Source organism: Hippoglossus hippoglossus, chromosome 4, assembly GCF_009819705.1.
Source record: "Hippoglossus hippoglossus isolate fHipHip1 chromosome 4, fHipHip1.pri, whole genome shotgun sequence".
Classification (NCBI taxonomy): Eukaryota; Metazoa; Chordata; class Actinopteri; order Pleuronectiformes; family Pleuronectidae; genus Hippoglossus; species Hippoglossus hippoglossus.
The window spans coordinates 13,627,737-13,641,843 of NC_047154.1; the positions used below are offsets into that span (position 1 = coordinate 13,627,737).

The following is a 14,107-nucleotide window of genomic DNA, read 5'->3' on the forward strand; positions in this document are numbered from 1 at the left end:
CTGTCCTTCCAAGCAAAGAGGGAACATCTTATCAGTCAGTTCTGGCAGACGGACGGGCCATTTGCTTTGTGTGTGGATAGGTATCTGCGAGAGATGTACTTTGAAAAATCACAAAAAACACTTATTGCGCTCTATGGTACAAATATAGTAACTCATAACATCAAATGAATTCAGAAAAATCTGCCATACACAGTGAGTCATTTCCCATCTGTCTGATGAGGCCTGCTAGTTGACATATAAACAAAGCACCCCATGTTTCCAGTGTAATATCCCTGTCTGGACTGATGCTGTCAAAGCTGCTGTCTTCTGATAAAAGCAGGCCCCTGAAGTGGTGCAGGGTTGACATGTGGATGTCTCAGTGTTTGCCTCTGCCTTCAGAGGTCTCTTTCTCACTCAGCACGCACACGCTGTGACATCAAGGTCGGCCTGCGACATCTCTGGAGATACTTGACATGGCATAAGGGTGCTGGGAGGGAAATGTCATTTAACTTTATGGACGGAGGAAATGGAGCGTTTTGCAGGGGGAGAAGAGCAGGCTAAACAGATTGGTTTCATTCTGAGGTAAGCCTATCGCCTAAGCAGCAAGTCCCCATGGCACAGAGCAGACTCTTATTAAACTAGCACTGCCAGACACAGGGACTCATGTGCACACACAATGCGACGTGCCTGTAAAACACAAATACCCACACACATTCTCGGCAGTCTAACACACACACCCATGTATACTTATTGCCATAATGCAAGTTTTAACTGCAGACACACAAACACACACAGGAGAGGACATTCTAACTTATCGCTTTGAATTGTCTACCTACAGAGGAGGTCATGAAGCACACACACACCTTACCTCCTCCACATTTTGCATCCACAACAGAGCAGGAGGATGCGAAACCGCTCGGCTCGGTTTTGGTCTGCCATCTCGTCCCAAAGTTAATCAGCATGATAACCATGACATACTTCCCATCAGGGTTGCTTTAGCTAACCAGTTAGCATGCTCCCTGAAGCATCTGTGTGTCTGCTATTGCACAGCTGACACATAGAGGGAGAGAGGTGCAGGGGGAACAGGAGGCCGCGATAAAAAACACAGAAAACCTAATGAATCATTTTTGCAATTTGAAATTTCTTTGGGAGAGTTCAAATTAAAATAACCTTTCGTTGGCAAACATGCTTGCCGAGAGCCGAAGCGAAGAATAAACGAGGACGGAAACCGATTCCATTGAAATATTCATCAGGCCATCATCATTTATGCAGGAGATTAGCTCCTCCTCAACACCCTCTTGTATTCACAAGCAGACATCGACATAGCCACAGAGAAAAAAACCTTCTTCAGACCGGGCTTTAACACCGCAGTCCTATAACTGCACGTCACATCGCTAACTAAATAACTACGTGAGATGGATCGGTGCTCGGAGGAAAATCTCCCCAAGCTCTGAGATTTATTTCTAATCAAACAAGAAAACTAGGAGAAGTTTACTCAGCAGGATCATAATGACAGAGCAGCACTATTTAATCAGTCGGTTTGGTTTAGGTGTGTGTGTGTGTGCTGCAAGAGCCAAGCTCCACAAAGTAATTGCCAGGGATATTACCATTTATGGCACATTTGCATTTTTACTCAGCAACAATTTGAACCAGATAAACATTGTGAAATTAAAAGTTATTTGGATCATGGTTGTTTCACGATACAGCTACAAACTGGCAATTAAAGTTGAGGAGATAGGGATCGTTTCATTAGACCCAATTCAAAATTTAAGATGGGAGTTTTGGTAAATTGTTGGACAATAGCAGCAGTAACCAGAGCGCTTTTACTGAGAAAAATAAAAAAGTATATCCACATTTTCCTTCCATGTTAGATGATAATCTTGGTGTCCTAATACAGAATGGCAGTCATGTTCCAGTCATTTAACATCTAAAAATGGAAAAACACTATAATCTCTGCATTGTTAAATAAAACTGAGTTACAATCAATACAGCGTCATGCAGGCTGTCTATTGATACTACCCCTGCTAGGGGTAGTATCAATGTACAATTTGGACATTTACAAATTCTACGAAGCAAAACAAAGTATAAAGAAGTATTTTTGACAAGAGTATTTGACAATGTGAGAAAAACACATTTAAGTTCAAATACTGTAAAAATAAAATTACTTTGGTGACATATAAATTTGACTACTTTTACTATTATGGCTGTAATATTACGCAAGATAATTTGGTTCATCAGTATGTAGAGGTTCCAGATCAGATGATTAACTTCATCATAACACATGTACCTTGAGTTGATATGGTGTTGATAATGTGTACTTCCCAACCTGCGAACTTTAGGTTGTGGCCTTTACTGGCACAGAGCTCTGCCTACTGCAACAAATTAGCACACACTGCATGTTCATAGCATGTACTGTGGATATACGGTGTGACCACAGTTTATTTTTTCTGCAGGCTAACAGCTTGTCTGGTCCCGCTACAGGGGACTTTTCCCCCCTCATGTTCTGTGATATGTCACCTATCGTCTCCCTGTATGACAGCAGGGTCACCGTGAACACACACACACTCATACACAAATGCATGAGCGTACACACTGGAGCCGACCCACTCCATTCAGCCTTGACTGAAAATAGCTGACACAAAATAATGAGCTCCTGACACCCAAAATTATATCGATAACACTTGGCAATGGTGCTGCTAAAAAGACAGCGGTTAGCGGGGGAGTGAACACACAAGGACAAGATGAGGAGAGGCAGAGGAGTGAGAGCGAGGGAGGAGGGATGACTGGGGAGATGTGGGCCATTAGCTGCCAACACAATATAACTACCACTTAGCATGACTAGCGGACGAAGCGGCAAACTGCCAAATGACTTCTTTTGCAAGTGCGCTGGTGACATGCGGATGCTTGCTTGGCTGCGAACACAAGGAAATATGAGGAGAGCTACAGTGTAATTATTATTGATTACAAACAAACGTGGACCATTGAGACTATAAACAACTCTCACTAAACAAGGCCATGGATCTGATAGAGGTACAACTGAAAATAGTCCTTAAAAAAAGACCTGTTATTATCAAACCATCTAATTTATTTTGATAAGAGGCTAATTTATTAAACTTAAATGATTAATAGCTAAACTGACAATCCTCAAATTATATTGTAAAAAATATTTTAAACTTCATTTCACACTGCTAAACAGAAGCAGGTTTTAAAAATGAAAGATTGTTTCTTTTATTTGAGATTTTAACAACTGTCTCTTTAATAATCATGTTGCTGCCAAATAACTACTAAGTAAGACAGAGTTACAGTAATTATATTTTTTGAGAAATCCCTGATGCCTACATTTTAAAAGGTTGATCATAATGGTCACACTTTACTTGAACAGTAGGCAGAAGGCTGTAGTTAGCCTCTTATTCTCTAAAGTTTCTCATAAAATATTACTTTCATTACTTCAACTGTTAAACAACCCTGCTTGTGATTTAAAATTAAAAATAATAAATAAAATAAAATAATATGATTCAATGTCAGGCCGATCAATTATGAGCAGCATAGGATTCTTGAATGAATCATTCCTTTAATAACTACAGGAGTGGAACAGTACATCCTCCCTCGTCTTCCTCAAACACACACACACACCTCAAACTTGACAATAACAAAGTCTTCTCACAAATATAAAATAGCTCATGCACTGAAGTATGACCACTCTCATATTTATTTCTACTCTTCCAATTCCCTTATCTTCAAATTAAAAAGGTTTGTGGTCAGCCAACAATAAGCCGGTGAAATGAAGGGAGAAATATTACTTTCTTTGGATGTTTTCCTGACACAGATGAAAGGACACTCACACATTCAGCTGCCACCTATGATTGTATTACCGCTCTGACTCGACATTGAGCTGCCTGACATTTCACTAGAAAAGGTTGCTAATACTGCCCCGCATTCACCGAGATGAACAGAACAACCTTTGGATGGCAAACACTGGCTTAATAACGCTTTCTCAAAAAAACCTCTGCTGTCACTGGGTACTATCAATAATGTGACAGATGGTGGGTTTTAAGAGAAAGGCACAAATAATAATGGATATGATGTGGCTATTATGCAAAGAAAGAAATAAAGCAGAATAATATGCAAAACAACCTTCAGCAAGCAACAATGCCAGGCTTAATGATACAAAGATGGGAGAGAAAATGATTATTTACACAACACACAGAGATTGAGCCGGCAGACTCCTCTCAAAATGTCACAATGGATGTGAGAAAATGAATGTGCAGCGGCAGGTCAAATGTCTCTTAATATATCAATGAAAATTACATTTGCTGGTTGGATTCTCTAGGCAACTTCTGCATAACTGGATATAGATCGCCACCTGGTGTTCGCTAGTGCATACTACACTTATGTCCGTACCAGTAATATTTAGTAGTGTAGGTAGGTGCAGAAAGGGAAGAGGGTTTACTGTGAGATTACACATAAAAAAAGAGACGATTAAAGCTGCTTTCAGACATGCAATGAACTCCGGATATTCTCCTGAAACTATCCGAAGGGGCTGTATGTGAGAACGCAAATGTCAGAGTCACTACACATTTTGTCTGAATGTGTCCATGAGAGACATACAGCAGAATATCGTAGTTACTGTGAGCAAGTGAATGCGTTGATGATGTTTCTGACACATGACAGACACAAAACTGGGGAAAAAAAAAAGAATACAAATATCTCAGGATGAAAAAAAAGAAGCCATACATATAGAAGACACCAGAGAAGATGTCAACTTAAAAAAAAAAGAGATACAAGAGCTTTTGGTGATACGGTTCGATGCCAGTGTCGATGTGCTGCAAACAAAAACATGTGAGTTTTTAAATTAAGTCCTGCCTCCTGCATGCTGAGCCACCCCTCGCCTGAATGTTTAGGCGATTTTTCTGTTGTTGTGAACATGTCTGACCGAAGAATCTCCTGCTGTGTTCTTCATATATGAAAGGCAAACTCCAGAGAAAGTCCGGACCCCATTGTGCGGACATTCTCCAGAGTTCGTGTCTGAAAGAGAGTGCTGGGCTGAGTACCTGTTTTTGCTGGTGCTGGCAGTCGGGGCGATGTCTGGGGTGAGGACATAGAGGCTGTTGTTCTTGGGCAGGTGTAAACTCCTCATCACCGTCTGTTCACACACAAACACATAAACATCTTCAAAATGGTTACGGTTTAATGGAAATATTGATAGCTGTGAAGGTAATGATTTGTTGAGGGAATAAATCTGTGTTCAAGACATCTGAATGGAAACTATATTCTATTACTCAATGTTTCGAGTGCTTCTTACTCTGCATTACTTGGGCAAAATTGGGGAATTTGTTTTCAGGAAGATCAAATTGTTTAACTGGATTGTAGGATAGTAGTTTACAGGCCTGTGAGCAAGACAGCCTCGTACGCCGAGCAAATCCATGGCCAGATAAAATCATGCATCCTGTGTTTGCCATGTTCAGATTCGTCAAAGAATTAGTTCTACATCTCCGAATAGGAACAAACAGTGTAACATGTTAACTGTGCACAGGCAGGGCACATTGTACGGTGCAAATGTTAGGATACATGCAAGTAAAATTTTTAATTTTTAAATAATCACAATTCTTTAGATTAGTCAAACTGCAAAAACAACACAGAGAGAGAATATACAAACTTTAAAAAAAAGTTTAGCTAAGATCACCATTGATATTTTTCTTTTCTTCATGGTCCACTGCTTTATGTTTGGCGAGGAATATTATTAAGGGCTTTTAACTCACACTATCAGATACATCTCCACTCTTCCATCCCTTCAGCTGCATTTTGGACACTGGAACCCCAAGCTCTGTCTCGAGGATTTGTTTGATTTCTCCTGTAAAGTTATGCAGAGGAAAATGTCTATTTCAGCTTGACATTTAAGCACCAAAGGCAGTGTATTATGATGAGTGTTACACATAGTATGTCAGTCAGTGTGTATGTGTGCATTGCTCACCGACTGTGCTGCCTTCCTCCAGTACCAGCTCTACGGTGCGCTGCCGGTACTCCACCCTGAAGTTGAGCATCCGGGGCTGACGCTCTACGATGTGTCGCGAGGAGGAGTTGAAAGGGCAAAAAGCTGAAGCCGAGGACGACGGGGGAGAGGAGGAAGAGGACGAAGAGGAGGCGGGAGGAACCGCGCCTCCTGCTGCTGCTGCTGTTGATGCTGTTGATGCTGTTGATGCTGTTGCAGCATCAGCTGCTTCAGATTGGCTAGGAGGTCCGAACATGCTGGCCTGGCTTGCCTCGCTGGAAAAGTTACTGTCACAGAAGTAAAAAAAAAAAAAGATTTGAAAGATGACAGAGCTTTCAGTATTTGTAAAATATCTCAAAAAATAGTCATGTTTCAGTGGAGATCATAAAGCAAAGAAAGGACAGAGGAAAGTTAGAAGAAACAACTGACACTAAAAGATGTTCTCATTAACAAGACAGAAATCAGAGTCTTTCTCTCTCCTACAATATTTTATTGTCTCTTTGCTTCTTGCTCAGTGTTGTGTTCCATGTTTCACATAAAACAGTAAATAATGTATTTTCTTGTCTTGACCCGGAACAAAATGTGCCCTTTGTTCCTTGAAGTGTAAGCAGCAACTGCATCACAAGAGCTGTGTGCCAGATCCAGGCTTTTTAACAAAGGCTGTATTTTATTTGGCCCACCACATTAGAGAGGCCACTGTCCTGAGGCGTAGGTCGACTGTCAACAGTTGCTAAAGACTCCCCACAAACACACTGGGCCAACAGGGTGGGACATTAATAGACGAGTCAGATTTTATATTATTTTATGTATATAAGTCCTATCAGGTAATGATTTGATGGCCTGAGGGATTTGTGTTACTGTTCAACAAGGCAAGCTTCTTTGAATATTCAATTCAATATTGAATGATAAATATTAAATTTTCTTCTTACTAAAGAAGGGCTGGAAGGGAGAAGGAAATGCACTTTAGACAAGAGCATTGGCCTCCAACTGGCCCGAGCTCAGGTCACATCATCAGTCTGTTTACTGGGCAACCCCAGCTCACTCCTACCAGTGCCAGCCACTTCAAAAATGTGCTGGCTACTGGTTCCACTGCCAGCTATCCTCCATTCACAGCAATGTTTGCCTCTTAGGAAAGACCAGCAATATTCTCATGGCCCAATGGCCCGGGCCATACTAAAGCACATGCATGCGCACACACAAGTGTGTACACAAAATAAAGCGGTTTAACAGAACATCTACAGTTTGAGTGGGCTAAGATCAGCTCCCTGCATTCATGAGTGTCAACTAACCGTTGGAGGGGAGAGCTGGGCACAAAGCCTCTTAAAGAAACCATTTCTATTCAGACACTGTGTTCAACTCCATACTTGGCAGAAAGTTTCCTTGCAGTTGCAGTGTCTTTTATATTGTTCCTCTCTTAAACAGCAGCATGGAAACCACAGCAGTCGCAATAACCTCCAACCCAATACCATCTAATTTAGTGTTATTTGCTGAATATGTATATAGACATGTTTACACCAAAATGTTATTTGATCAAGTGGGTGATTGACAATGTGTTCAAATAATTTCCGACCTATTCAAGTAATGCAAAAACTATACCCACTGTTAAGAAAGAGTTAAAACAGACACTGAACCTGCAGGTTCACATCTCCTGGTCAACACTGAGGTGAGGAGTTCAACTTCCAACTCCAAAAACTATCAGGCTTTGGTTTCATGTTTTCTGTGGCCTTTGAATGTTGCTACGTGTTTCACATGTCAGGTCCCCACTCCCACTCCAACTATTCATATTTCTACTTGGTAGTCTCCCATACTTTCATTACATGATCATTTGACAACCTAAAGAACAAAACTGGGCTGAAAAGTCATAAATAACCTGAATTATCAGAGGCAGCATTCGTTCGGTGTTGTAAGGTAAAATGATACATGTCCTCTGTTTTACTGTAAACATGTGATAACATGGTTCTTACCTTTGTAAGATCCCATTCTCTTGTGGTATCACTCCATTGATGGCTGCCTGTAATAAAAATTGAATAAATTATACATCACAGTATAATACAATTTAGTTTTAGTTGCATTGCATCAATGGCCAGCTCTTTGCTACTGAGACTAGCCAACTCTGCTCTGTAAAGTTCAACCAATCACACTGTTAATTAAGAAAAAAATTAAAACATTAATCATAACCCTTTAGCTTAAAAGAGACAAGCAAATAGTATCACATGTATTTTTGTGTATACAAAGACATATCTCAATAAACTGTGTATCAACAATTCTGTTGGAACAAAATTAAAAAGTATTTGTTGTTTAAGGTTAATGCCAACAACTTATCCATCATGTGCTATAAACAAGACAAGGCATATGTCCTACATTTGCCACATACTGCTTCATACAAAAATAATGGTGCTATATAACCTGATAACACAATTACAAAAATACTTGAATAAATAAATAAACAATGCAGACTTCATTGGTAAATTCATATTGTGGGACCATAATGTCTTTTTTCACTCATTTGATAATAGTGCTCATCAAATCCCAAAATTAACCTGCTACTATTTCTTTTTTAAGGTGCCTCTACATGGTGGCTTATTCCCTGTAGATGTGACTGGTGGCCAGTTGATCTATAACCTAGCAAAATGCACCAGTGATATTTTGTTTGATTCTGTAAGATTGTGTTTGTCAAACTGACAAAGTGTGTGATATTTTGCACATTTTACTTTTGTATGGAGTGAACTAACAATTTAATGGCAAAACTAAAAAATGAGGCTCACATTAACACTGAAAACAAGTGTTCATACTCTGTAACCAATGAGATACTGGATTAATATCTTCAACAAGATAATTGAAGAAGAATTGTTCAGAAAAGTTCAAGAAACATTAAGGTAAAAATGAATGAATGACATGGCCACTACAAGCATCAATTTTAGTTGGGACCTCTAAATGTAGCATGCAGTCATTATCTTTAGCCATGTGTGTGTTGACGTGTGTGATGGTGGTTATCAGGACAAAACAGAGTCCAGTGTCCTGGACAGGAATCTTGTGACTGTAGATTTCATGTATCGATTTGGTTGTTGTGTGTATTAAACAGTGGTTTTCATGGTTTCTATCCCATTGCTTCAATTGACTATCAATGTAAAGTATTATATATACATTTAAAAAAGGAAGAAGATCAGACTTCTTCATGAATAACATTCGTACATATCACAGCAGGAAAAGCAGGGGTGTACACAATACAATAATGATGGTTGAATTCTATTTAGCTTCCTCATTCTCTAGGTATTGGTATCATACACACTACCTCGCTGTCACAGCCTAATGGGGACATTGAATATCACAAAGTGACTATTGTTTTTATCTGTAACAGTTGTTCTTTTCTTACTGAGAGAAAATTCGAACATTCGAGTATAAAACCTTCACTGTAAACATGTATGTAAGAAGTTAATAGTTGGTTCTTATCCAGATAAAAATACAATAATTCACACCAAAGAAGACAAATGTGTTCATTGAGACTGCTAATAATAAAAGCTAGAATAGCATAGTGTGTACTGTAGTGTATTTAGCCATATTGTGGCATACAAATGACTTACGGACTAGACAGAAGAGTATATTATACTGCTGAAGTGTTATCAGAAGTTCTTCTGTTTTTGTTACTTATGCTTTGCATATTTTTACCTCGTGGCCACCCCACCTAGAATAAAAACGTTTATTTTTTCCCCAATCAGCATTAATTGGTAAAGAGCTAAAGTGATAAATGTTACAATCAATGAATGTGTCTATTGTTTTTAGACCCTACCATTCCACTCCCCACCCACACCCAGCATACACTCGCACACAGAGCAGCAGATTTGTTTTGTCAATGTTTACAAAAACTACAAGCTACTGCAAAGGAACTGCAAGTCATCAGATTTACAGGTGCGGTGAGTCCAGGCCCCACCATCTGTCCTGCCACTGCTTGGACTGCTACTGCTGCTGCTGCTGCTGCTGCTTTGAGTTCCTGCCAGCATCCGTCTAATTATAGACTGACCTCTTACAGTATGCACTTCGCTGAAACGGGCTGCTTGTTTTACAGACTCATCAGGACGTCAAACAAACTTGGCGGGACTCATACTTTCTCATAGTCTATATTCTACATGAACTCAGGACGCCTCTTACTCTCACAGTCACTGCAGTAGAAAGATATTCGCGTGAAGATGCTGCCTGCTTCACAAAACACACCAGGTAAAATGAAGAAATAATTTGGCCACTATAAAAAAAACACAGTGTATGTTATTGAGTGTCCAGTGCCCTCTTGAACTTGTACTCTAGCTGGACTAAGCCTGTCTGTTAAAGAGCAAGGTCCAAAGCCTCCAGATAACAAACTTACCACTAAATCCCAGTTATTAAGCTCTAACAGAGTGATTGCCTCTGCAATGTTGTCGATTCCAGTGCATGCCTGTGAGAGGAAAACAAGAAAGGAAACTCAATTACCACAGTGAAGGGCAATGTGTGAGATTTTGATCTACATGAAAAAGATACATTTCACCACAAAAGAATAAAAACCAACAGTAACATTTCAACATTTATTACTATGCTACTACCCATAACAATGATAACCACAATGCCGCCTATATAGGCTATACCTCCACCAAAAGCCCCCTTATGAAGGCACATTTTAATTCACTAAATGCAGATTTTTATTTGCATATGCCCCAAATTACACCCACACTCATACATATCAGTCCCCAAAACTTGCCTTATTTTTCCATCAAGATCATGAATAATTCTCTGAGCAATTAACAAAAATTTTAAAAAACACCCTATCTTCCCAAAATTTTATGGGATTTCCACCAAGTTACGTGGTAATCGGTAAAGTGCTTTTTTGCATAATCTTGTTTACAAACCAACCAAACAACAAAAAGGTGAAAATATATGCTCCTTGGCAAAGGTTCTAAAAGCCTTGTGTTCAATTGTAAGGAGGAAGCGAAACTTGTTTTTATTTTCGTTGTTTGTATCATCTACAAAATTATACCTTGAACTCTTGCTTAACAGGTTAAACTATCTGTTCTCTGCAATATAAAATGATTGCAATCCAAAAAGTAAGACCAATTCAAATAATAGCGTTAATTATAGCTTTCAGTAGATTGAGCTTCTTGTATTCTTCTTGGAGGGTAAAATAGGGCAAAGGATCCAAAGCAAATGGCATCGTGTCAATTTTTGAACTGATCCTTTTGTTAGTGTAACTGACGCTAAATGAAAACATGTGATCCCAGGTACCAAAACACAAAACCAGCATGAGAATAAATTGAACATTTATTGGGCATTGACAACAGTGTCGAAAAACTGTTATCCCACATTCATACATAAAACAAGTTGAAATGTTGCGCTGAGCAGCTGAGCTCCATCTCCTGCTATCTGGATCCCAACTTGTGGGAGCAATATTTAGTGGCACCGGTTCCAAAGCAGATTAATGAATTTAGAGAGGATAATTTCTTTATTCATGAAATCACTTGAGAGGCTTGGCAATAACACTAAGGGGCAGGTTCAGGAGGTGATGATGCAACTGCTTTGCTAATATTATTAGATGGATTGTGGGAAGTTTTCCAGGGAGAACACATAGTGGTTGAGTCACTGGTATTTTTAGAGACTTGCTCCTGTTCCACTGGTTTTCCTGAGCTGTAGAGGGCAACAGACAAACAACCAAGAGAATCAGTGTGTTACAAGTTGACAGAATCAGCGCTGTTGCTGTCTTTAATCTGTTGCGATCTCTTTTTCGTAAAACAGAGCAGTATCATACTCATGTCGCCTTTGAGCAAAATGTAATTCACAAAACCAGGAGCATTATGTAGATTGTATATCATTCTTTAAGTTTTTATCTTTAAAGTGATGATGACTTTAACTGCCTACAAATTGGAAACATTAAAATTGCACCTATTTCTTTCAAAACAAAGCCGGCTTTTGTTAGCCAGGTCTATTGATCCGTATGGATTGATCTACCTTTGTATCTGTATGTCTTGCTTATTTGTTTCTTAGTTGTGTCTTCTAGTATATGCTGTATGTTTTCAGGTGTTTTATAGGCAGCTTAAGCAAGAAAGAACTAACTAGGTGGCTCACCTAACAAATTAAAGGCCATGTAATGGTACTTTAGTCACTGTGATGGTTTAGGAGAAATCACTGATAGCTTTAATTAAGTTTTGGTTGTGTGCTCTTCATCCACCTCATGGGGCAAAACTGTGGCACGTTGCTTAACCAGACGTCCACTTCAAGACAAAGTACTTTTCATCACACAGTATCTGATCTCATGTGTCTGCAACACAATCGCAAAGACATGACACTCACTGCAGAGGTAGCGAGCATGATAAGCTATATATATTTATACTATGTTGTGCACGCAGCTCACAATTATAAAGGGTGTAGTATCTCCTTCAGGAATTTAGCCCAAAATGTTTCCAATGAGTTGTAAATAGAGTTCTGAATCTAAATTTGAGCCCTGTGAACTGACCGTGCAGAGTGTAATTAAGTGGAGGTTTTAAAGGTCCAGTGTGGAAGATTTAGGTGAAAGGGATCCATTGGCAGAAATTGAATATCAAATAATCCTAGTGATGTTTTCACCTGTGTGTTTCATCTAAATTGTACAAATTGTTGTTTTCTTTACCCTAGAATGGGCCCTTTATATTTAGATACCTAATGTTTATACTGGGAGCTGGTCCTCTCTAAGAAGGCCGCCATGTTTGTTTACAGTAGCCCACACTGGACAAGCAAAACACCTTTTGAGCTTTTACGACAACTGAAGGCTACCATGGGTTCTTCCTCATGTTTGGAAAGGGAGGGCGAGGTGAGTTGTATTCAGCAGCAACTTCACCACTAAATTCTCCACACTGAAGCTTAAAAGTACTAATTTAACAACAAATGTATTGTGGCCTGTCCTCACGGGAATATATTTCACATCCACACTCAGTCTACCACCCAGAGCAAGTATACAGGACTTTGCTGCCATTGTTGGTGTCCTGGATTTCCCCCCACCATCAAAACACACTTTGGTTCCTGCACGTCGGGGTTAAAAACGTGTTATCATGGAGCGACACCGTTTGTGACGGGGATTGAAAACCCTGACAACAACAGGCGAAGTGTAAACAAGTTGACAGTTAACATGAGCGCAGTGGATCCCCTTTGCATCACCGTTATCTGAGGAGCGAGCCCACGTGGAAAACCAGCTGTAAACACAGATTATGCCTCTGTTTACACCGACAGCTGAGGAGCAGCGTTACCCGGCGAGCGAGCTTTCGGCTAATAACTGCTCTGAGAGTCAGTTAGCAAGCTGTCAGTGAGTTAGCTCGGGGAGCTAGCTCGGCTCAGCTCTGCTGTTTACGGCTGCGGTCAGCTCTTGTGGACGGTTGTTGACACCGTCTCGGGGTTCGTCCACAGCAGCGGACACATTCACTAACCGCTGAACACGACATGCGGGACACACAAAGGAGACACACCTGAAAGTCGGCCAGAATCATCTCTCTGTCCATGTTGCTATCGCCGCTCTCGGAGGCCATGGCAATGACTGGCTAAAAGCAATTCTTCTCCCACTGGCTCTCGTCGCTCTCTCGCCTCACAGAGGGACACCGAATACGGATATAACTCTTTGGCTCAGACGTGGCGACGACTGAGAAGTTGGCGAACCAGAGGTGTTGAACTTTGTCGGGATTTAACAGCTTCAGGCGGACAAGAATGCGTGAAGTAACGCAGCACTGCTCAGTTATCGCGTATCATTATTGTCAGTTAGTCCATCGCTTTACGGCTGTCGTAAAGCGGCCGCAGATGTTGAAAAACTGGAGGCGACGAGGACGTGCGACTCAGTTGACTCTCGCCGCAGATAGAACTACAGGCAATGGTGTGGCAACTCTGGCCTGGCCAAAATGGATGTGAGCTTAAAGGGGCACCCAAATATCCCTTAAAAAATGTGGTCCCTTTTGGCAAACATGCGGTGCTCTAGGTAAAGTGTAATCTGGAAGTGAGGCTAAAGTGGCCCATGTGGTAAAGGGTGAATATGGCCCAAATCGCACAAAACTAATTTGGGCCACCGTTGGTTGACATGCAGTATCACTGTGGCTTACTTGTGGCCTCAGTCTGGCAAACAGGAGCGGAGCGCACATGTGCCATCACTCCACGCAGTATGTG

At 40.5% G+C, this 14,107-nt stretch overlaps 1 protein-coding gene across 1 annotated transcript in view; it reads right to left on the reverse strand.

Moving 5' to 3' along the window:
- The window catches only part of faf1 (Fas (TNFRSF6) associated factor 1), a 59,696-nt gene extending 45,964 nt beyond the window's left edge, over positions 1-13,732 (reverse strand). The window contains exons 1-6 of the mRNA XM_034582886.1: positions 13,423-13,732; positions 10,326-10,394; positions 7,933-7,979; positions 5,951-6,255; positions 5,739-5,830; positions 5,031-5,122 (exon numbers count right to left, since the gene is read on the reverse strand). Coding sequence (XP_034438777.1) covers positions 5,031-5,122; positions 5,739-5,830; positions 5,951-6,255; positions 7,933-7,979; positions 10,326-10,394; positions 13,423-13,482 — 665 coding nt within the window. The 5' untranslated portion in view covers positions 13,483-13,732. The remainder of the gene's footprint in view (positions 1-5,030; positions 5,123-5,738; positions 5,831-5,950; positions 6,256-7,932; positions 7,980-10,325; positions 10,395-13,422) is intronic.
- Positions 13,733-14,107: the final 375 nt, after the last annotated feature.